The sequence below is a fragment of the Microtus oregoni genome, unplaced genomic scaffold, assembly GCF_018167655.1.
Source record: "Microtus oregoni isolate MIOR12 unplaced genomic scaffold, Mior012 000021F_ref0000039, whole genome shotgun sequence".
In the NCBI taxonomy this organism is placed as follows: domain Eukaryota; kingdom Metazoa; phylum Chordata; class Mammalia; order Rodentia; family Cricetidae; genus Microtus; species Microtus oregoni.
Genome location: NW_024543080.1, coordinates 7719757 through 7741721, shown reverse-complemented (window position 1 = coordinate 7741721; position 21965 = coordinate 7719757). Strand labels below are relative to the sequence as shown.

The following is a 21965-nucleotide window of genomic DNA, read 5'->3' as shown; positions in this document are numbered from 1 at the left end:
CTAATACTGTACAAGGTCAGTTTGTTTTGCTATGCAGCTTAGGTAAAGAAGATGTAAATGTGGTATTTACACAGCAAGTGTTTGTATTGTATGGGAGACCATTTTCACAGTTCTGTCCAGGCTACTTTGGAATTCACTAGTGTTGACCAGTTGAGGCTGGTCATAACACAAACTCTAGTACTTCAGTCTTTAAAGTAGTTAGAATTACAACTAAGTCCCATCATCATGCTAGGCTCAATAGTCACTCTTTTTGTAAAGCTAGAAATCTTTCTGCTCACTAGTTGTATTTAAAAAGTACATGTAAATTAACAGTAAATGGGAGTGAGGTAGGGATGTGCTCAAATAGTAGAACACATACCTCTTCTACAAGATACCCTGGTTTTATCACCATGTACCATTAAATAAGTAGGTTTTAAAAGCAGTTTTAGATTTTCTTTTATGTGTATGAATGTTTTTTTTTTTTTTTTTTGGTTTTTCGAGACAGGGTTTCTCTGTAGCTTTGGAGCCTGTCCTGGAACTAGCTCTTGTAGACCAGGCTGGTCTCGAACTCACAGAGATCTGCCTGCCTCTGCCTCCCAAGTGCTGGGATTAAAGGCGTGTATGAATGTTTTGACTTCATATATATGTGTGCACCACATGTGTGCCTGGCGCCCATGAAGGTCAGAAGGGGTGATGCTCTGGAATTGGAGTTGCATATAGGTACCGGGAATCAAAGCAGGGTCTCCAACAGCAGTAAGCGCTACTAAGCCATCTCTCCAGTCCCAATAGATAGTTTTTGAATCTACAAATTTTATTGATATTACATATACCCAAGATTTAGAAATTTTATTTTTTTATTTTTTTACAACATATAATGTTGGTGAAGTTAAAAGTCCCAAACTTGAAATGAGCAGCAGTAGCATGTGCCTCTACTTCCAGCCTGTGGGAACTGGAAGCAGAAAGATCAGATTCAAGGTCAACCTTGACTAAATGGTGAGTTTGAGGCTAGCCTAGTCTCTAGGACAGTCTGTCTCAATATCCTATACTTGAAGAGCTCGAGCACCTTTGTTTATAAAAAATAGCTTTTTCTTTCGGGATACAGATCACTCACCATTTGATGCTGATGAACATGGAGTCAATAAACTAAGTGGGGAAAAATGCTGTCTGTTAAAGTTAGCAGCTGCAGATGCTCCTCCAAGAGGTGCTCCAGGCCCATACATTTGACCTCCTGAAAGACTTGAAGCAAAGTTTCCCAAATGTGTAGAAGAAGGCGTCACAGAACCATATGGTGAGTCTATGTTGACAATACCTGTAATGTAAAAGATCACCATTACTGACTAACTCTCCCAAGAAGAGATCACTGGGAAGAGCACACAAGTATTTTAGTCACTTAAAAAAAATTCATTTTCGGCTCCTTAATAAATTCAAGGCCAGTTTCTTTCTCTTCCTCCCCACCCCCCAACAAAATCTCACAAGGTCATACACTTCATGAGGTTGAGAATGGCACATGACAAGTTTAAGGGCAACCTAGGCTACAGCAAGACCCATTCTCAAAACCATTCCCTCATTAAAAGATATGAACAAATGAATAATGAATGAGGGAGTAATATTTTACTCTGCATTTTATTCTTAATTTTTTAAAAAATTTTCATTTATCTATGTTTTTATTTTTCTGACAGGGTCTCTATGTACTTCTAGCTGTCCTGGAACTTACTATGTAGACCGGCTGGCCTTAATTCAAGAGATCCACCTCCCTCCCCTCTGATTCCACGATAGGATTAATGACCTGTGCCACCACCACCACCAGTCTAAAAAAAAATTTTTTTTAAGGAAGTGTTAAGGCTGGGAAGTTGTAGGTGGCACAACACTAGAATTGGATTCACACGATTAATCAACGACAACTCCAGCTCCGCGGGAACCAACACCTCTTCTGACTTCCCTGGGCTCCTGGCACACATTTGTGCACATAAATTGATGCAAGGAATGAATACACGGATATAGAAACAGGTATAATTCTTCTGAGTTTCAGGTCAGCCTAGTCCACATTTACTGAGTTTAGGCCAGCGAGGTCTATACAGTAAGATGTTCTTAAAAAACAAAAGCCAACAACAATTAAACAAATAAAGCCAGCTTCAGATGCTCACTACAGCACTGAGGCTAAGGAGGAGAATCTCACCACTTCTTAGCTACTAAGTTCAAAGGTTGTTGTGAAGTCTGAGACAAGCATGCCCTATATGGTGAGCTCCACACCATTCTAGCCCATAGTGTCCACCTCTCACATGGATTTTCTCAATTACTTGACATGCTCAGGCTAACCCACAATAGTTTCTTCCAATAGATCTCTTCTAAAGGATCTCTGCTGAGCTATGGTAGTGTATGCCTTTAATCCCAGCACTTGGAAAGCAGAAGCAGGCAGATCTCTTAGTTCAGGGACAGCCTGGATTACAGAGTAAGTTACCAGACACCATGGCTATACAAGAGAAACCAAAAAAGCCAGACTCTCTTGATATTCTGGGATAGAAATGAACTCAACACATAGCCAAAGATCACAGTGAACCCAAAGTGCTAGAGATACAAAAGCACTACCATGCTGATTCGAAAGTGCATTAGTTCTAAATGCAATCTGGCATCCTGCAACAAATCCTAAAAACAGGAAAAGTAGTTATTTGAATACTATAAAATCTATTGTCAACTACCTAATACTAATTTCTTCTTTTTGGTATATTATCATAATCAACTAAAGTATTTACACAAGAAACTGAAATTCTTGTTTTATAAATCTAAAAATAAGTGAAAAGTTAAAAAGCAGTAACAATTAGAAAATGTTTAGATCCCGTATGCTGTCCAAAAGAACTTCCCTTGAAACAGAAATATTCTACAATTTTGCTGTACAACATGGCAGCCACTTAGTCCACAGTGCTTACAGCTGGACTAAGAGGATAAAGTGTTATTTTGAAACAGGGTCACAATATGTAGCCCTGGCTGGCCTGGATCTCACTGAGATCAGCCTGCCTCTGCCTCCTAAGGCTGAGAATAAAGGTATTCACGTCTGGTGAATTTTCACTGAGTTAAATAGAAATAAAAGGGACACCTAATGGTTACCACATTAGATGGCATATCATTTTAAAATGAGAAAGATGTCCAAAAAACAGAAATGAATTTGAATTTAATAAAACTGGTAGTATTTTGGTGTTAGCTGGCATTTCCTTATTAATATAAAACCTATGGTTTTTTTTTTTTCCTCTTTCTTTTGAGACAGGATCTCCTGTGGCTAAAACAGTCAAGATCAGACTGTAGCTGAAATGACTTTCCATGTGCAGGGATTATATGCATGCATCACCATGCCCTTCTGTTGTCTTTTTCAAGATAGGGTATGATGACTGGTCTCAAACTAAAGGCTATTCTTCAGCTTCCCGAGTTGCTTCCAATCTCAAAAAAAAAAAAAATCCCTAAATCCTTTTGCTTCTTTGTTTCAAGGGGGGTGAGAGGGAGGGGAAGATGAGACCTACTAACGTATTTAAGATAAAATTTACTATAGCCTTTAAAAGATTTTAAAATAAAAACACCACACTAAATGCTCATGCTACACAAATGTATAAAGGACTGCAACTGTCTTGGGCTTGGGGTGTAGCTCGTTGTAAAGAAAACACTTGTCTAGCAGGCATAAATGAATGGGTCAAACTCCTCGTGCCACAAATACAAAAAAAAAAAAAAAACACAACAAAAAACCCAAACACCAGGCCCCACAACCCACACCTTTAATCCCACACTCAGGAAGCAGGTGTTTGGATTCCAGTCCAGTCGTCTAGCCAGGGCTACGCAGCTAGACCCTGTTTCAAAAACAACAGCAGAGCAACAAACCACCCCCTCTGTCCATGTAACTTACTTATAAAGAAAATACATCAGAATATAGCCAAATTTTTCCTAGTGTCCATGTGAAGTGGTAATAAGTAGAGAATGTAAAAATAAAATAAACATACTCACCTGAGGGACTTGGAGCAGGTCTCTGTAATGGTGGCCTAAAACCTGGTGCTTTGGAAGTATCAGACTGATGTAAAGAATCCGAATTTGGCAAATAAGAGGACTTTCCAGACAGCATGGATTCTGGTGTTGACTGAGATGAAACAACAGAGCCTCCCCAGAAGGCATGAGCATTCGTAGGGTTATTTTCAAACAATGTGCTAAAGGGCCCAAATGGTAAAGGGGCACTGAAGTTGGGAACAACAGGCTTATTTGCTGGATGTACTGAATTCTGACAAGCACTTTGTGTACTTAAGGTCGAAGGTAGCTGGACAGAGGAGGGGACACTATGAGGTCTTTTAATGTGATTGACATTGAGGACTGCAACAGATGAATTCTGCACTGGAGCTGGATTCTTGTGAGGGGCAGTTGTGCCATGAGAAGGTGGTCGGACAGCAGGGGTTTCCATTTTAGGAGGCTGGGAACATCCCATCTGTGTTTGAGGCATAGGGTATGGCACAGGCGCAGTAGAAGGCACCACCACTGGAGCAGAACTTGTTGCTGTGGGAGGAACAGTCATTCTCACATCCGGGGAAGGAACCTGAGACTGCTGAAGAGGGGGTCTTGGCTCCTGAGAAGCAGGCCCCGGAGGCTGCTGCTGAGTGGAATGACCTGATGAGCTCCCAGAACTGCTGCTATGTGGAGGCCTGTTTGAGGGTTCAACTACTGGTGGACTACTTGCTTCCTGTTCGGAAGAAGATGCCCCTTTATTTGGGGATGCTGCTCCACAATCCAAAGGGCTATTTCTAGAAACCCCTCCTGGCTGGGCTGGTGGTGATGGGGAAGATGGGGAGGATACTGGGTAGTGTTCTTTGGCAGTAGGCATAGGATATGTGGCGTTTGTGGGTGCAGTGCTATTGTTGCTTGCTGTAGTTGTGACTGTTGTGGTTGTGGCATTGGATGTCTTCACAACTGTGACAAAAAGCTGCCTTCTGACGGAAGGAGAACTTGGACTGCCATTTGAAGATGTACCAGGCACCGCTGAAGCTGATGAACTGGCTGTAGTTGTTGGACTTGAAGTTAAAGAACCTGCTGAATTCACCTGAGAACCACTGCTATTCTGATTGCTATGGCGAGGCACCATGTGAGGCTTAGGCGAGTTAGTAGCTCTGGCAGGGCTCAACGGCCTGACAGGAAAAGGACCCCAAGTGGACTGAGCTGGTGGAAAAGTACCTCCAAAGTGGGTCATGGGCAACCTTGGTGGACGGATCTGCTGGAAAGTCTGAGCAGCAAGCAAAGCATGTGCAAACTGGGGAGGAGGGTATGCTAATGGTAGAGAAACCGGAAAACCAGGCCTCACATTATTCACTGGGTTCTTAATGGTTTTGTGAGTGGATGCAGAAGAGATAGCAGGCACAGTGAGTGCTGTGGCAGTCTGAGATGTCGAGGACAGAGCTACAGTCGTCATTTTAATTCCCATTAAGGAACTATTAGCAGCAGTGGTGGTAGGTGCTGATGACCCTATTTTGGAATTTGCAGAGGAGCTTTTCAAACGATTCTTTGGAATAAGTTCATCAATTTCTTTGTCTGGATCCTTGATCAAAGCATTGATCAACTGAGTTGCTTGTCTTGTTGATTCAGTGCCACCCCTGTATGTTGATCAACAGACAAAAACAAATGCCAAGAGTAAGCCCCAATTTCAGTGTTTTCTAGTAATATAAAGTCATTTGTGTGCAGATAGTCTCACACACACACACAAACACACACACACCAGATAAGCTGAAGCGTGCAAGGGACATAGTCTTACCAATTTTTAGGTCTTCTGGAAACAATAAATTATTTTGAATTAATGCTAAGCTTCAGAAGGTCAGCAATTTTTATCTTCCTTTTTGGTATGCCATTGGCAAGCTTTCCCAAGCTAGCTAAGTTCCCTGTCACTAACCTATACAACTATCTTAACTGACTTTCTTTTAAAAAGACTTCTTTATGTTCACACATAGAAGCGCTCGGATGGCTGTAAAGCACTATGTAGGTGCTGGGAACTGGATCCAGGTATCCTGAAATGACTGAGTCACTGCACCACGCCCTATATTTATTAAATGAAAAAATTCATTTTCCTGTTGTTTCCTTAGACTAAGATATTTTCCCTGCTGGATGGTGGTAGCACACACCTTTACAGTGCTTGGAGGCAGAGGCAGGCAGATCTCTGTGAGTTCGAGGCCAGTCTGGTCCACAGAACGAGTTCTAGGACTGACTCCATAGCTACTGGGAAACCCCATCTCAAAAAACAAAAAATAAATACATAAATACATAAATAAATAAATAAATCCCATCTTAAGACATTTTATTGTTAGGAAGTCAATTATACACAAAAGCTTGTGGAGCATACACTACTACAAAGTTATATAGCTGGTCAACAACTAGGAGTGGTAGTTAACACCTTTAGTACCAGTAGAGAGGTGACCTCTGTGAGTTTAAGGCCAGTCTAAACTACATCCTGAGATCTGGTCTTAAAGAAAAAGGGGAGAGAAAGTTAAGCCTAGAATGGTGATGTAAGCCTTTAATGTGAACACTTAGAGGAGGCAGTCTCTAAGTTCAAAAACAATCTGGTATAGTGAGTTCCAGGATAGACGGGGCTACATAGACATCCTGCCCGAAAAGTTTAAATAAATAAAAATAAAATCAATACTAAAACAATTTAAGTAAGAAGTTGGAAGTGGGAATTTATGTTCAATCTTTAGCATAACAAAATCAAAGAACAAAACACCAATGTAAGTAAACATGGAAAACTCTACAACTAGCAGAGAAAAGCTTACTACATATTCCCAAATATCTTCCCTATTAATAGTATTATAATCCCTTAGGGAAGATCTCTCAAAATGAGCTAGGAATCCCAGTAATGTCAACAATGACAGTGACAGCAAACTGTCATGCTGGGTCTTCAGGAAAACATTTGATGAGGTCATGTATGGAAACCTCAGAAACAAATGATCCAGAAAAAGCACCTGTTTGTCTTTTCTCTGGATATGGCAGGTTGTGACAACCTAGCCACTTTAGCAGAGGGAAAAGCCAGAAAAGAAGAAAAGATGAATAGGAAATGGATTAAGTACATAATGCAAAAAAGTACCTGCTTCTCCTTTTAAAGATTTATTTATTTATTTATTATGTATCCAATGTTCTGCACGCATAAATGCCTGCAGGTCAGAAGGCACTAGATCTCATTACATACGTTTGTGAGCTACCATGTGGGTGCTGGGAATTGAATTCAGGACCTTTGGACTATTTGGAAGAACAGTCAGTGCTCTTAGCCTCCGAGCCATTGTTTTTTTTTTTTTTACTTCTTAAAAAATATTTATTTATTTGTTATATATACAATATTCTATCTGTGTGTATGTCTGCAGGCCAGAAGAGGGCACCAGACCCCATTACAGATAGTTGTGAGTCACCATGTGGTTGCCGGGAATTGAACTTCGGACCTTTGGAAGAGCAGGCAATGCTCTTAACCACTGAGCCATCTCTCCAGCTCCTCGAGCCATCTTTCTTGCCAAAGTACCTTCTTTTCAAAACACACTTAAAATGGCTATAGGAATAGCTTCTTACAGCCTATGACTTAAGCTCTCATCTTTATTCTAAGAATATTACAGCAGACACATTTGATGAGTTTTTCAAGTTAAATATTTATGTTAGATTTAAACTATATTAATAAGTTCAAATTCTAAGAATACCAACTCAGAAGAACAAAATTTCAAATGTACAATTGAAAGAAAATAACTCCCTGCTTAAATTGTGCTAGACATTAGTTGGGTGTGGTGGCTCATGACTTTAATACAAGCACTTGGATCTCTGTGAGTTCAGCCTAGTCTACAGAGCAAGTTCCATGACAGCCAGGAACAGTTTCTCTGGAGAGAGAAACCCTGTCTCGAAAAACTAGAACAAAAAGTCTTAGACATTTACTAATCCAGGTTCAGAACAAATTTTTAAGATTATTTCAAAATTCCCTAATAACACCTAAAACATGTCACAAGAATGCATTAATTAGAAAACGGACTAGGAATAATTATATTTCTATTTCCAACTCCCCACCCCTCTTTGAGATAAAGTCTCACTACATAACCCTGGCTGTCCTGGAACTCACTATGAAGACCAGGCTAGTCTCAAAACTTAAGAGATCTGCCTGCTTCTGCTGAGATTAAAGATATGTGGTACAATTCTCATAGTTATTATCGTTAAAAACAAAGTCAGGGGAGATGTCTCAATGAGTAAGAGTGCTTGATGAACAAAGGATTAAAACATGAGTTTGATTGGGGGAGGGATATGGGAGGCGGTGGCGGGGAAGAGACAGAAATCTTTAATAAATAATAATAATAATAATAATAATAATAATAATAAACATGAGTTTGAATATCTGACACATAAAAGCTAGGTATAGCCAGCATGTCAATAACCTCAAAATTACTTACGGAAGGATCCTGGCAACTCTCTATCTAGTCAGAATAGCCTAAACATCAAGCTTCCAAGCTTCAGATTTACTGAGGGGTACTATCTCAAGGGATAAGACACAGTGACAGAGCATGAGAGGAGAAATTCTTCTCTGGTCTCTGCAGTGTGAGCATACATAAAAACTCCAGGTATCCAGACCCTGTCCCATCCCCCGACTTCGCCCAGCCCCGTGGAGATCTTTCCATTGGTAAAGTACTTGTCTTGCATGCATAGAAACTGTATGACATTAAAACACATTAGAATAAAAAGCTGGGCATGGTGTCTGCATTCTTGTGATTTGAATAGTGGGAAGGTGGAGATATGTAGATCATTTGGGCTCAAGAGCCTGCTATGTATACCTACATAGCAAGTTCGAGGCCATTCTGAGGTTCCCCCCACCCAAAACAGAGAACGGAAGGGGCTGGGGTCCTGGAGAGATGGTATTATGGTTAAGAGCATATACTGCTCTTGCAGAGGACTCAAATTCAGTTTCCCAAACACATGTCCGGTAGCCTATTACTCCAGTTCCAGAATATCTGAAGTGTTTAACCTCCAAGGACATACAAACACAATTTAGAAATTAAAACCAACAAAACACGGTAAAGTATATTAGAAATCAGTCTGCCATTCACAAACACTCTCTCTCTCTCTCTCTCTCTCTCTCTCTCTCTCCCCTCCCCTCCCCTCCCCTCCCCTCCCCTCCCAGTCTCTCTCTCTCTCTCTCTCTCTCTCTCTCTCTCTAACTGGCACCCATCATCTCACAGGGAGTGGCACTATTAGGAGGTATGGCTTTGTTGGAGCGGATACGAACTTGTTAGTGTGTCAGTGTTGGGAAGGGCTTTGAGGTTTCCCATGCTCAAGATACCGTCCAGTCTCAGTTGACTTCCTATTGCCCACAGCAGAAGTCAGACTCTCAGGTACTTCTCACCATAATGATAATGGACTGAACCTCTGAACCACCCCAATTAGATGTTTTCCTTCACAAGAAGTTGCGAAGATCATGGTATTATCTCTTCACAACATGAAAATAGACGGACAGACACACACACACACACACACACACACACAAATCAAACACAAAATACTACTAAAATGGTTTCATTCCACTGAGTTACAATACAATAAAACAGAAAGAAAATGTAGAAATAAAGCGTTGCCTTATAGTTATTATCCGATCTCCAGTTTTGTCCTTCTGCTTATCAATATCTATGTGTGCACCAGTAAATTCCCGAATAGCATTGATATTACAGCCACCTCTTCCAATCACTCTAGATATCACAGTTGATGGAACAGATACTTTCTTTGACCTGTTTAAAAATTACAAGGATAAATTAATAAAGACAAATTACTATCAGTGGTTATAATGAAAATAAGAAATTAAAAATTAAGGTATTTTACTATAAATGAAGAACAGACTATTGCAAAATAAGCTTATATTCATCCTTTTTTTAAAAAAATTCAATAAATATAGAATTTCATTATGTAGCTGTGGGCTAGCTTGAAAAGGCAATCTTGGCCTGCCTCAAAATGACAAGCCGAGGACAATGGCACTGGGTTTTGATCCTACTGCATGTATTGACTTTGTGGGAGCCTAGTCTGTTTGGATGCTCACCTTCCTAGACCTGGATGGAGGGGGGAGGACCTTGGACTTCCCACAGGGCAGGAAACCCTGACTTCTTGGGACGGGGCGGGGGGGGGGGGGGGGGGGGGGGGGGAGGGAGTGGAGGGAGGGGGAGAGGAAGGGAAGGGAGAGAAGAGTGGGGCAGAGGGGGAGGGAAATGGGAGGGGGGGAGGCGGAAATTTTTTCAATAAAAAAAAAAAGTGCTGGAAATAAAGGGTGTACCACCACACCCAGCTTTTTATTTATTCTTAATTCTGAAAAACAAACAAAAGGCCCTATTAGTGACAGCACTCTGGAAGCAGAAGTAGGTGGATCTCTCTGAGCTACAGGGTAGCCTGATCTACTCAGGGAAATGCTGTCTTAGCCTAACTTTTCATCTTGTGGTTTGCTTTCTTGACTATCATCCTATTATATTCCTGCAACATATACTAACTAGATAGATGTGCACGCTGCCACTGCAAATTCTGGTGGTGCAAATTAACAGGGAGCTTCAATGGAGCTAATTTAGTCCAAAGTCTCAAGAAAGGCTTCTTTTAGGCACTTTTCCTGCTTAACTTATTTATATCTAATGTATTATCTCAAAAAATATGAAAATTCTGTTTCCCTGAATTATTTAGAAGCATCTAATTGATTATCTAGACATAAACATTCATGAAGTCATGTGTGGAAAAAAGAAAAGCCTACTAGAAATTAAAAGGAAAAAAAAATTACCTAGGTTAGCCTGCCAAGTGCTGGGAGTTGGTGGCAAGAGGATCAGTACTTATTCAAGGTCACCCTCATCTCTATGTTGAAATCAAGACCTGTTTGGGCTGTTTAGACTGTCTCATTCCATAACCTAGATTGGCTTCCAAATCAACCAATCTTCCTGCCACCAACTCTCATGTACTTGGATCACAGGCAAAAACAATCATGCCTCACTTTGCAAAATTACAAGGATATTTTACATTTTATTCCGGGGGGCGGGGTATGCATGCATCAGGAATACATGTGGAGGTCACAGGACAACCTGGAAAAGCTGGTTTAATTTAGGTGTATCTATAGGATTGTATTGCATGTGTGTGCAGGTGCCTGAGGAGGCCAGAAAAGGGTGTCCAATCCCCTCAAGGTAGGGTTTCCAGGAAACCGTGAGCTGTCCTGTATGGGTGCTGGAAACTGAATTCAGGTACTTTGGAAGAATAGTAAGCAGTTTTAATTTTGTTTGTTTTTTATGAACAAATGAGGACCTTAAAAAGCCCAGGCTGGCCTCAAACTGAGGGTAACATTAAACTCCGGTTCTCCTGCTTACACTTCCCAAGAGCTAAGATTACAGGCATGGTCCACCAGGTCTGGCACATTTCAATTTTAAATCTTCACATTAGTGAAAGGTTCCCAGTATTTGGGAGGCAGAGGCAGGTGGAATTCTTGAGTTTGAGCAAGCCTGGTCAACCATATTAAGTTCTAGGACAGTGAGAGCTACACAAAGAATTACAATGGGATTAAAGGCATCTACCACCACCTTACTTACTTCTCACTTTAAAACACTGGCATTTTTAGCATGTGATACACAACAAGACTGTCTCTTGACCAGATTTAGTTTTGAAACACGAGTTTGTCTACAACTTCAGGAATGGTGGGAGGACTAGAACTGTAAGCCAAGAATCACTCACCTCCTTACAACTTCCTTCCATCCTTCTTCCCTCTTTTGCCCACGCTTAGGACTTGCTACTGTTAACTTCCCATTTGGAGAAGAAAGAGGAGATGGACCAGACTTTGTGCAAGTTGACAGAGAATTACTGGTCCCTTCATTGACAGTCTCTGACAATCTTTAACAAAGGAGGGAAAGCACATTAATAATGAACAGACGCAGAAAAACTTAAATGATAAAGTTACACAGTTTATTGTTTAAGACCAATTAAAAGAAACGAATGTGGAATCTGCTCCTAACGTCTCTGCTAGTCAACATTTAATAACAAAGAGTCAGTTTCAAGAGTGTACCACACAGGGGTAAACTTAGCAGAGTAGAATCTTAACACTGAAACTAGACACCAATATCTTTTTCATTTTTGAGACAGAGTCTGGCTATACTCAAGTCAACATTTAGCCCAACCTGGTTTTGAACCTGTGATTCTCTTGCTTCCGCCTCCCAAAGGCTGAAATGACAGGCATATACCACCACACCCAGCCTCACTTATCAAAACTTTTCATAAGCTAAGTTTAACAACAATCACAAAAAATTACATAGTAAAAATAATTTATTTTCTCAGCATAAAATCTAAACAACAGCTTAGTCTTTTTAGCATACAAAAATATTTAATAATTGTTTCAAAAAGAAAGAAAGAAAGAAAGAAAATTAGTGACAAGGTATTTAACATGACACCACTAAAAGGAACTTGGAACTAACTTTATAGATGCCTTGCCAGAAACGGATTTTCTCTCCTCCTTTGGAAATGAAACAAGAACAGAGGGCTGCTTCTTGCTGGTCACAGTGGTAGTGACCACAGCTGGAGAATGATTGTCACTCTTCCTGCTGCTGTTGCTGTTACTACTTTCATCACTGCAGCTGGAAATCCTCATATTGTCACTGTCCCCACTCTCGCTGGTACTGCTGCTCTTGGACTCTCCATTCACCTTCTCTGGCTGACTGTATGAAATTGGTAGTGGATCATCAAATATAATTTGAACATTTTCTGGATTAATTTTATTTTTCCGGTTTTTCCTTTTTGAACTGGTGGTAGTTATGGTGTTATTTCTTTTCCCATGGGAACCTGCCAAAGTATTCCAGGTAGCAGATATTCCTATGGTAGTGGTGGTGGTGGCACTTGGAGGCTCTGTCAAGACTTCAGGTTCTTCTGTAAAAGCAGTAATATTAAGTTAGTCATTCACTGATGAGATTGATACAGCAGAAAACTATAAAGAATATTTGGAAACCGCTTGGGAAATATAAACATGAATCATATATTAAATTTTATAAAATTACTAACATAAATATAACAATGTTACTATATATAAAATGAAGACATTTTATAAGGAAAGAGTCAAGTATTTACATTTTATTACATATCATGTATACATTTACATGTAAACATTTCAAAAAAAGAGGAGAAAGACTATACTAACTGCAGGTACCCAAAAGTGTTACAAATCAAGAATGGAAGAAAATGTCCACAATCTAAGCTACCTGAAAGGTTGGGATAGAAAAATGTAGAGTATAAGGCTAGCACGAGCCAAATACAGCCAAAGTATCTCAAAACTACAAAACAATACAAAATACAAATCCAAAACCAAAATCTAAATAGTAAATATTTCTAAGTTCATTGACAGGAATTTAAATAAAAACAAAACAGGGTTTTACTATATATTCAAGGCTAGCCTTGACTTTTCAGTAATTGACCTACCTCAGTCTCTGAATGCTAGGATTATAAATATGTACCACTACATTCAACTAAAATGTAAATATAATCATGATTACAATGAGCAGGAGTAGTTGTATTTTGTTTTCTGAAATAGGATTTTATGTCTCTTAAGTCAGCCATTGACTGACTTTGTAGCCAAGGATATCCCCAAACTGCTGACCCTCCTGCTCTCTACTTCCCAAATGCTGGCATTACCACAATACACTGCCATGCTTACCTTAAGCTAATAATTGCTTTTTTAGTACAAAGAATTGTTTTCAGGACCCAGCACATGGCAGGCAACTGTTAATTTCCTGGAATTCTTTAAAAAAAATTACTGAGTCGGGCAGTGGTGGCAAAGGCCTTTAATCCCAGCACTCGGGAGGCAGAGGCAGGTAGAGCTGTGTGTTCAAAGCCAACCTGGTCTACAAAGCAAGTTCCAGGACAGCCAGGATTGTTTCACAGAGAAATCCTATCAAAACAAAACGAAAACAAACAAACAAAAAATTCTTGAGACAACCTCACCAAATTGTGTGTGCTGGTCTCAAACTCACTGTGTAGCCCACATGTCCTTATCTTGTGACCCTTTCATCTCAGACTACTAAGTGATGGATTACATCTGCTAGGTGCAGCTGAGTATATGACTTCAACTGCAGTATCAAACTGGATGCTTGTCTGGAAAAAAATACCTTCAACTTTAAGTTTTTCTTTTTCTTGGGCAGCTTGGAGTTCAAAGTTCTCCTTATTTTTGGCTTCAATTTCTTCTAATTTTCTTCTTTGTTCTTCCTTTTTCTTCCTTCTCTTCTCTTTTCGCTTTTCTCTTTTGGCAGCCAAGGCCAGCCTTCGGCTTTCTTCCCTTAACTGTAAAATAAGAGAAACACAACACTAGAGCTTACTTCGACTAAAAGTAGGCATATAACTTGATTTATTACAAGGCAAATAGGAAACCTTAAAATTCAAAGTCAATGGAGTCAACCATACTTAACATACAGTAATGTGTGCACAGTGGTAGACACAGTAGGACAGTATCTGTGAGCTCTATGCCATTTTTAAAACATCAAGCTTCAAGGTTTTTTTTCTTGAATGTAAAAATAGAAAGTTTTGGAGAACAGAAGTAGAAGAGGCAGCAGGTAATTAATAGAGATTGGGGCACCACAATTCAAGTACATGCAGTAAACTGCAGAATGACTATTTTATTCTATGTGTAAACAAAACTTACTTATTTATTTATTTTGGAGTCAAGAGTCTCACTAAGTAGCCGTGGCTTGGCTCTAACTCACTATGTAGACCATAAAGCCCTCAAGCTCAGAGAAATCCACCTGCCTCGGCTTCCTGATTGTCAGAATTAAGGTATGTGCCACCATACCTGACATATTTTTAAGCTGTATATGATTATGTACACTCCTAATCTCAACATCATGCTGAAGCAAGAAGATCTTGAACTCAAGGATTGCTAACAGTGAGTCTGGTGCTGGTATAGGCTACACTGCAAGCTCTGTCTCAAAAGAAAAGCCTAGAATATAGTTCAGTGATGGAGTACTCGCCTAACATGCACAAGGCCCCAGAACTAGTCCCCATTACCATAAAAACTAAACAAAAGCTTATCTGATTTTAATGAGTAAATAATAAAGGCACATGATTTCTACAGTCACTTAAAATTTTTAAGTTAGGGTTAGAGAGAGTTCAGGGGCTGAGAGCTTTTACTGCTCTGGCAAAGATCTGAAATGGGTTCCAGGAACCCTTATTTGATGGTTCAACCTAATACCTTCAGCCTCTCAAAAAAGCAACACATAGCGCGCATGCGCGCCCGCGCGCGCGCGCGCGCGCGCGCACACACACACACACACACACACACACAACCTTGTTTCAGGCCCATAAGTATTCTGAATCTGTGTATTTTATATGTACTTCAAATAAATGCCCATGAGAACAATGGCAATTAGTATATAGAAGAAAAAGGTCACAGCACCCTACTGAGACTGAGGTGAAATAGAAAGACACGGGGGTTATAAAGGCACCAGGGAGAAGGTGAGCCCATCAATGGCAGGGGTTAAAGTCTCCTCACAGCTGAGAATTGAGACTTTCATCATGACTAACATTTTCTATGAATACTACTTATATAGAAAAATATTGTTGGGTTTTCTTTGGCTAGGAGAAGGGTTGAAACAGAGTGTCTCTGCGTAACAGCCATGAATGTCCTGGAACTCACTTTGTAGACCAGATTGGCCTTGAATTCACTGAACCACCTGTCTCTGCTTCCCAAGTGCAGGGAATAAAGGCCTGTGCCTAGCAAGGCATAATATTGTTATGGTGAACATTATGTTTAAAAATTTAAAATTATTGCGCTTAAGAGAATCATAAAACAAATGCCTCTATGCTGTAAGTCCCACTTGCCCAAAGAAAGATAAGTTCCTGGAATGCTGAGGGTTATTCTTGTAATTGCTTAATCTTGTACAAACCACGTTTTCACTTCTGTAAACAAGCTTGCTTGCCCCAGATGGAACACAGGCAGGAAGTGTGCCTAATTACACATTAGTAGGCAGAATGCATGTCAGTGTGTGTTTTTGTCCCTGATTGCATGAAGGCAGGAAGTATATAGCCTTGTTAATTTTGCCTTTATAAACCCCTATTATAATTCAGAACTGCACACACACACACACACACCCTTTTCATTTTTCTAGACAGGGTTTCTCTATGTAATAGTCCTAGCTGTCTTGGAACTAGCTCTGTAGACTAGGCTGGCCTCAAACTCACACGTCCGCCTGCCTCAGCCGTCTAAGTCTTATGTTGTTGCTGCTTTTGTTTTTTGAGACAGGGTTTCCCAGTAGCTGAGCTGTGGAGTCAGTCCTGGACCTTGCTCTACAAACCAGGCTGGCATCGAACTCACAAAGATTCACCTGCCTCTGCCTCTGAAGTACTGGGATTAAAAGCATGAACCACCACCACCCAGTCAGATCTGCATACTGAGAGTACACTCTGGAGCAGTTCTGGTGACTGGCACCAGTATGTGAATAATGCCTCTTCTTTGGTAAAATGCATTCATAGTCACACTAGTCAATTTCTGAATGAACCAAGACTCCTAACAATGTAAAATATTATTTGTTTTTGTTTGTTTTTCAAGACAATGTTTCTCTGTGTATCTTTGGCTGTCCTGGAACTCACTGTGTAGACCAGGCTGGCCTCGAACTCACAGAGATCCACCTTCCTCTGCCTCCTGAGTGCTGAAATTAAAAACATATGCCACTACTTCTGGCTTTTTTTTAAAAAAAGACCAATAAATTTCGAGGCTTGAAATATATGACATGGAGTAGAACTTCATTCCTCCTAAGTATTTTTTTTCAAGAAATCCTAGAAGTAAGACTCTTAACTTTTTCTAGAAAGAAGGTCTGACTTCAATCTCTTCATGAACCACTTTATCATCTTATTTAGGTTCCTTAACAAACCTTTGAACATAGTATCTTCAAGGTGCAGAAACAAGTGTGATTCTTGAGAAGTCCACACCTAAAGTCTTAGCTATGTCCTGGTATTCCACAACTAACTACACTGTGAAGTTTCTGCATCCCATAAGGCTCTCCACCGATGCAATAATCTGAATCAGACCAAATCAAACCGAATTAGAAAAAGCCCATGGATACAAATACTCCCAGATGACTTTCCAGTTTCCAAGAGAGGAGACAGAAGAGGAAGACCAGAAAACCATGTGTTTGTTCTCGAGGGCGGGGGGGGGGGAGGGGAGGGCAGCTTAAATATACTGTGGGAGTGGTCTTAGGCATCTCTGTGGAGGGGTCTTCATTCGGAGGGCTCTCTCAGGCATGGAGTCTGGACTGAGGGCAACTCCCAGAGGAAGGGTCTTGGGAGGAAACTTCTACCTGAACATTCCAGACTCCTTAGATATATGAATGCCAGGGGCTGTGGTTTGGCCTTAACCCAAACACAATGCATACTGGTTGGTCCTGAAATTCTCTTCTGTAGTGTATCTAAAAATATTTCACTTTGGTAGAAACCTCTAAAAGAATAATGTAACTAACCTCTAGGGCTGCTTCTGTGCCCATTGATGCAGACAAAGTCAGTTCTCCAAACATACACAAAATCAAAGCACCCCCACTTTGGTCTTAAACTCTCAGCAATCTTCTGTCTCCTCATTTGGTTGTACTGAAATCCTTTTCCCCCTTTAGTTCTGCGTACCAAGGCCTTGTGCTTCTGGGAGCACTCTGCACTGTTCCAGCCCCATGGTCTTTTACTTTTGTCAGAAACTGTCCTACCTTTTCATACATCTCTTAACTGCCTGGAATGCCCAGCTCAACACAACGCTTTACTGTCTGGGGTTAGGGACTATCATTACTTTTGTTTGGGAAATCCCAAATTTTGTTTTGTTGTTGTTTTGTGTTTTTGTTTTGTTTTGTTTTGTTTTTTTGTTTTCTTGTGAAAGGTTTTCTGTGTAACAGCTCTGGCTACCCTGGAACTCAAGAGATTCACCTGCCTCCACCTCTCTCCACCTCCACAGTGCTGGAGGCTTATGTCACCACTGCCTGACATAAACTTTGCTTTGAAAAGAGAAGCAGGTATGGAACATACGCATGGTAGAAACTGCACGGTAAAAAAGGTACAGTACCCTTTCAAAGCTTTTGGTCTCCTGCAAGTACACAGCTCTAACTGCTACTCTCTGTTGGTGCAAGACTTCAGTAGAGTCCTAAGGCTCCAACCAGAGAGGGGTTCCAGAGTTCAGCAGCCTCAATATAAGCAATGTAAGGCCACTACTAGATGACAAGAGAGTGGAGAAACTGCAACAAATTAGTGAGTCTAGAAGAAAGGATGAACTGAGTAGGGGACTTGCCACATTCCAGCCTAAGCAGTCACTAGTAGTCCTAAAAAACAATGTTCCAATCTCAAGTCCTAGGAAGGAGGACTGTGTTTCCTGTCTGGTTCCAACATGAGGAAGGTAAGTGTTGAAGGAAGAGAAGGACTGAATTTAAGAGTGAAGGGTGTTTAAAATTTAAAAGAGTTTCTCTGTATAATCCTGGCTGTCTTGGAACTTTGTAGACCATGTTGGCCTCAAATATACAGAAATCTGCCTGCCTCTGCCTCCCAAATGCTGGGATTAAAGGCATGGGTCACCACCCGCTAACCCCACCCCCCAAAATTCTTAAAATGCATTGAATATTCCCTATGCTACAGTAAATATTATCTGTATACTCTTAGCACTCCAGATATGGAGGCAAGAGGCTTTGATCACCACTATCACCCCCATAAGCCTTTCCACAAACATAAAAAGTGAAGAGAAGTAAAAGAAAAATTTAGAAGTCTTTTTTACTTAGAATTTCTTTTTGCTTGTTTCCTTGAAATAGGATTTCACAGCTGATGGTGGCTTCCAACTCTCTATGTTGCCAAAGGGCCCAAACTCCCAATTCTCTTGCCTCTACCTCTCCAGGCAGGAATTATGTTGGATCACAGCATCTATCTGCAACAAAAATTTACTGATAATTTGATATGTGCTAGGCATGGATAAGAATCTGTCCTGACTAGTTTATACTTAGTGAAGAATTGAGGACTATAAATAGGTGATAAATATAGAAAACATAGTTATCCTTTAATATCCTCAGGAAATTGGTTCCAGCACCAAAAACAAAATCCACGGGTGCTCAATGCCATAGATTTAAAACTACCGCTTATATACCTAACTGAATGGGCTATATGCATTGTGTTATTTAAAATATAATGAAAATCTCCATGCTCTTCTGGAAGTTTATTTTGTGTTATTCTCTTTTATCCCTGTAAATGTCTGTGCACTGCATGTATGCTTGGTGCCTGAGAAGGCCAGAAAAAAAACCACACTAGATCCCCTGAACTGGACAGCTGTGAGCTCCCATGCACAGGCTGGGAAATGAATCCAGGTCTCTAGAAGAGCCCATCCTCTGGATACTTCTCATCTATAGCTGGTTGAATCCTTCAACAAAAAAATTATCTGCATGGGGGCAGGTGAGGATTTTGATTCCTTAGACAGTTAGTTAATCTGTGTTTGTGTCAACATGCGTGATGAAGGCCAGAGGACAAGCTGTCATTTGGTTCTCTCTCCCCACCATGTGGACATTGGTTCTGGAACCCTGCTTGCCAGCCTTGGCTTCATGTATCTTTTTCTGCTGAGCCTTCTCACTAGCCTCACATGGATTTTAAATAAGGTGATTCAGAGTAAGTTTTATGAAGGTGCAATATTTCAAGCAAAGCCTAATACCAATGTGCAAGCCATAAGTCTTGGACTTGTATATTCAAGTAAACCAGCATGGCTGACAAGAGTAGAAAATGAATTTTAGGAATAGTAACAGATCTTCATATCCTAGACTTAGGAAGGGCCTTAGCCAGGCATTATTTTACATACCTGTAATTCTAGAACTCCAAAAGCTAAGGCAGGAGGAATGCCATGAGTTAACGGACAACTATGGCTACACAGTAAGTACTAGACTTAGCCATGTTATAAAACCAAAGATAATAGAAAGGGTGAAGAACCAGCAAGGGAGACAGCACAGGACAGTATGAATGCCCTATATCACGTAGATGAAAAGTCAATTAGGCAATCTATCAAAGGGAGCTGAGCATTACTGAGAGAGAGGAAGAGAGGTGGCTCTGTGCAGCTGCATACTTGCTGACCTTCCAAAGCACCTAAGTTTGGGTCTCGGCATCCATGTCAGTCAGTTCACAGACTAACTCCTAACTCCAGGAGATCCAAACCCTCTTCATTCTGTGAGCACCTATGCAGGTCTGGCATAGTCACATACATATGCACATTAAAAAAATTTCCTCCCGAGACAGCCTGCCTTAAAAACTCTGCTGGCCTCTAACTCACTGCTTCTGCTGGGATTAAAGAAAGGCACGCACCACTCTGCCCATCATTTTTGTTGTTTTTGCTTTTTCATGTTTTCCAGACAGGGTTTCTCTGTAGCTTTGGAGTCTCTCCCTCTGTAGACCAGGCTGGCCTCGTATAAAGGCCTGTGCCACTATAGTCAGCCTTGTTTTAGTTTTTAAATATGAATGAGTATGTTGACTTTAGCTACAAGAAACTTATAAGAGAACAAGGCATCTGTGATCCTAGTTAAATGAAAGGTTAAGTCAGGTAGATCAGGGATATACATGATCCCGTCTCAAAAATAAAACAAAACAAAAAGCCTGCATGCTGATCCAGGAACTCAGAAAAATACAGGAATACAGGAAGATTGCTCCAATAGCATCCAATAGGAAAGAACAGATGATTTAGCATACAAATGGGGGGGGGGGTTGTTATGGTCCTGGCTACTAAACGTTTATTCCCTGGCTGGATGGAGAAAGTGGGGATGATCTTTGGAACTGTTCTCTGGCTACGTCAATGTCCTTACTGATGTAAGAAATTTATTAAAAGTTTTATGAAATGTTAAAAGAAAAGTGTTGAAAGAAAAAAAGAAGGTAGAAAGAAAATTATCCAGGTGAGATTAAACTAAAAATATAGTGTTATAACTACTGATCTGTATTAAAGGGCTAAAAAATCATTCTTGTTATCTAAAAGGGATGGAGTCTCCAAGCACCTCAACACCACTAAAACGCTAAGACGCATAAATCCCTTCTATAAAATTGAATGATACTGGCACACAACCTCAGACAATGCAAATGACAGGCAAACAGTTATTTTATTGAGTCGTTTGGGGAAAAAAGAAAAACTTCTGTGTAAGTCCAGTCCAGTTGCAGTTTGGGAAGGTGGCTTTCAATCTAAAATTACAATAGCTGACTATAAAAGGTAAAGGTGTGGAACTCACAGAAACAAAAAAAGTTGAGTGATTATCAAGGATGGAAGGTTTCAGCAATAATAATACTTTAAAGTATTTAAAGTGAAACCTGTCAGGGTGGAATTTTCTTTTTCTAGATACAATTATTTCTTGGTACGCACGATGTGAATTAGAATGCAGTAAAAAATAGCAAAATGACAGTCTAAAGTAAATATTGATAGGCAGGATGCTGGCCAAAGAGTTGAAGGTACAATTGAAAAGGGAGTGAAACAAAAAGGAATAATCAGTCACATGGTACATGTGTTGAGATTATGACACTGATTTGTTTACAAATAAAAGTTTATGAAAGGGGCTGTACATACATACACCAATACATAGTTTAAAAAAATTCGGGAAATTTACAGAGAAAGAAGAATGCAGGTGGTGAGACCCAATTCAATAAACTATATATATGTACACAGTCCTACAAAAACAAGCAATTTAGTCTAACCTTAAATCCTCTTGTCTTAGACTTCCACATGCTAGGACTGTAAGTATTAGTCATCTGTAGACTACTCAACCACATGACTTAAAAGCAGCATTTACCAATCACCGAGAGGGAACACAAGTATTAGAAATGTATCTGTATGATTCCATTTACTAAAAAGTAAATGCACAATCATGCACATATGCATAAATACTTATTTGTTGGATGAAAGCCAACAAGAAATAATTTACTGAGCGTTACCATTCTATAGCACATCCATTCTCCTAGTGGAGAGAGCTAAGTAAAATATAAGGTTAGGAATGGAGCAGTCAGACACAGAG

The 21965-nt window shown here is 40.2% G+C and overlaps 1 protein-coding gene across 4 annotated transcripts in view; it reads right to left on the bottom strand.

The window, feature by feature from the left end:
- Window positions 1-21965, bottom strand: part of Ankrd17 (ankyrin repeat domain 17) — a 150986-nt gene that overhangs the window by 9224 nt on the left and 119797 nt on the right. For all 4 annotated transcript variants that reach the window (XM_041671452.1, XM_041671453.1, XM_041671454.1 and 1 more), the window contains 6 exons: window positions 14100-14271; window positions 12420-12867; window positions 11686-11841; window positions 9576-9725; window positions 3964-5588; window positions 1091-1288 (listed from right to left, as the gene is read on the bottom strand). In XM_041671452.1, the coding sequence (XP_041527386.1) occupies window positions 1091-1288; window positions 3964-5588; window positions 9576-9725; window positions 11686-11841; window positions 12420-12867; window positions 14100-14271 (2749 nt within the window). The remainder of the gene's footprint in view (window positions 1-1090; window positions 1289-3963; window positions 5589-9575; window positions 9726-11685; window positions 11842-12419; window positions 12868-14099; window positions 14272-21965) is intronic.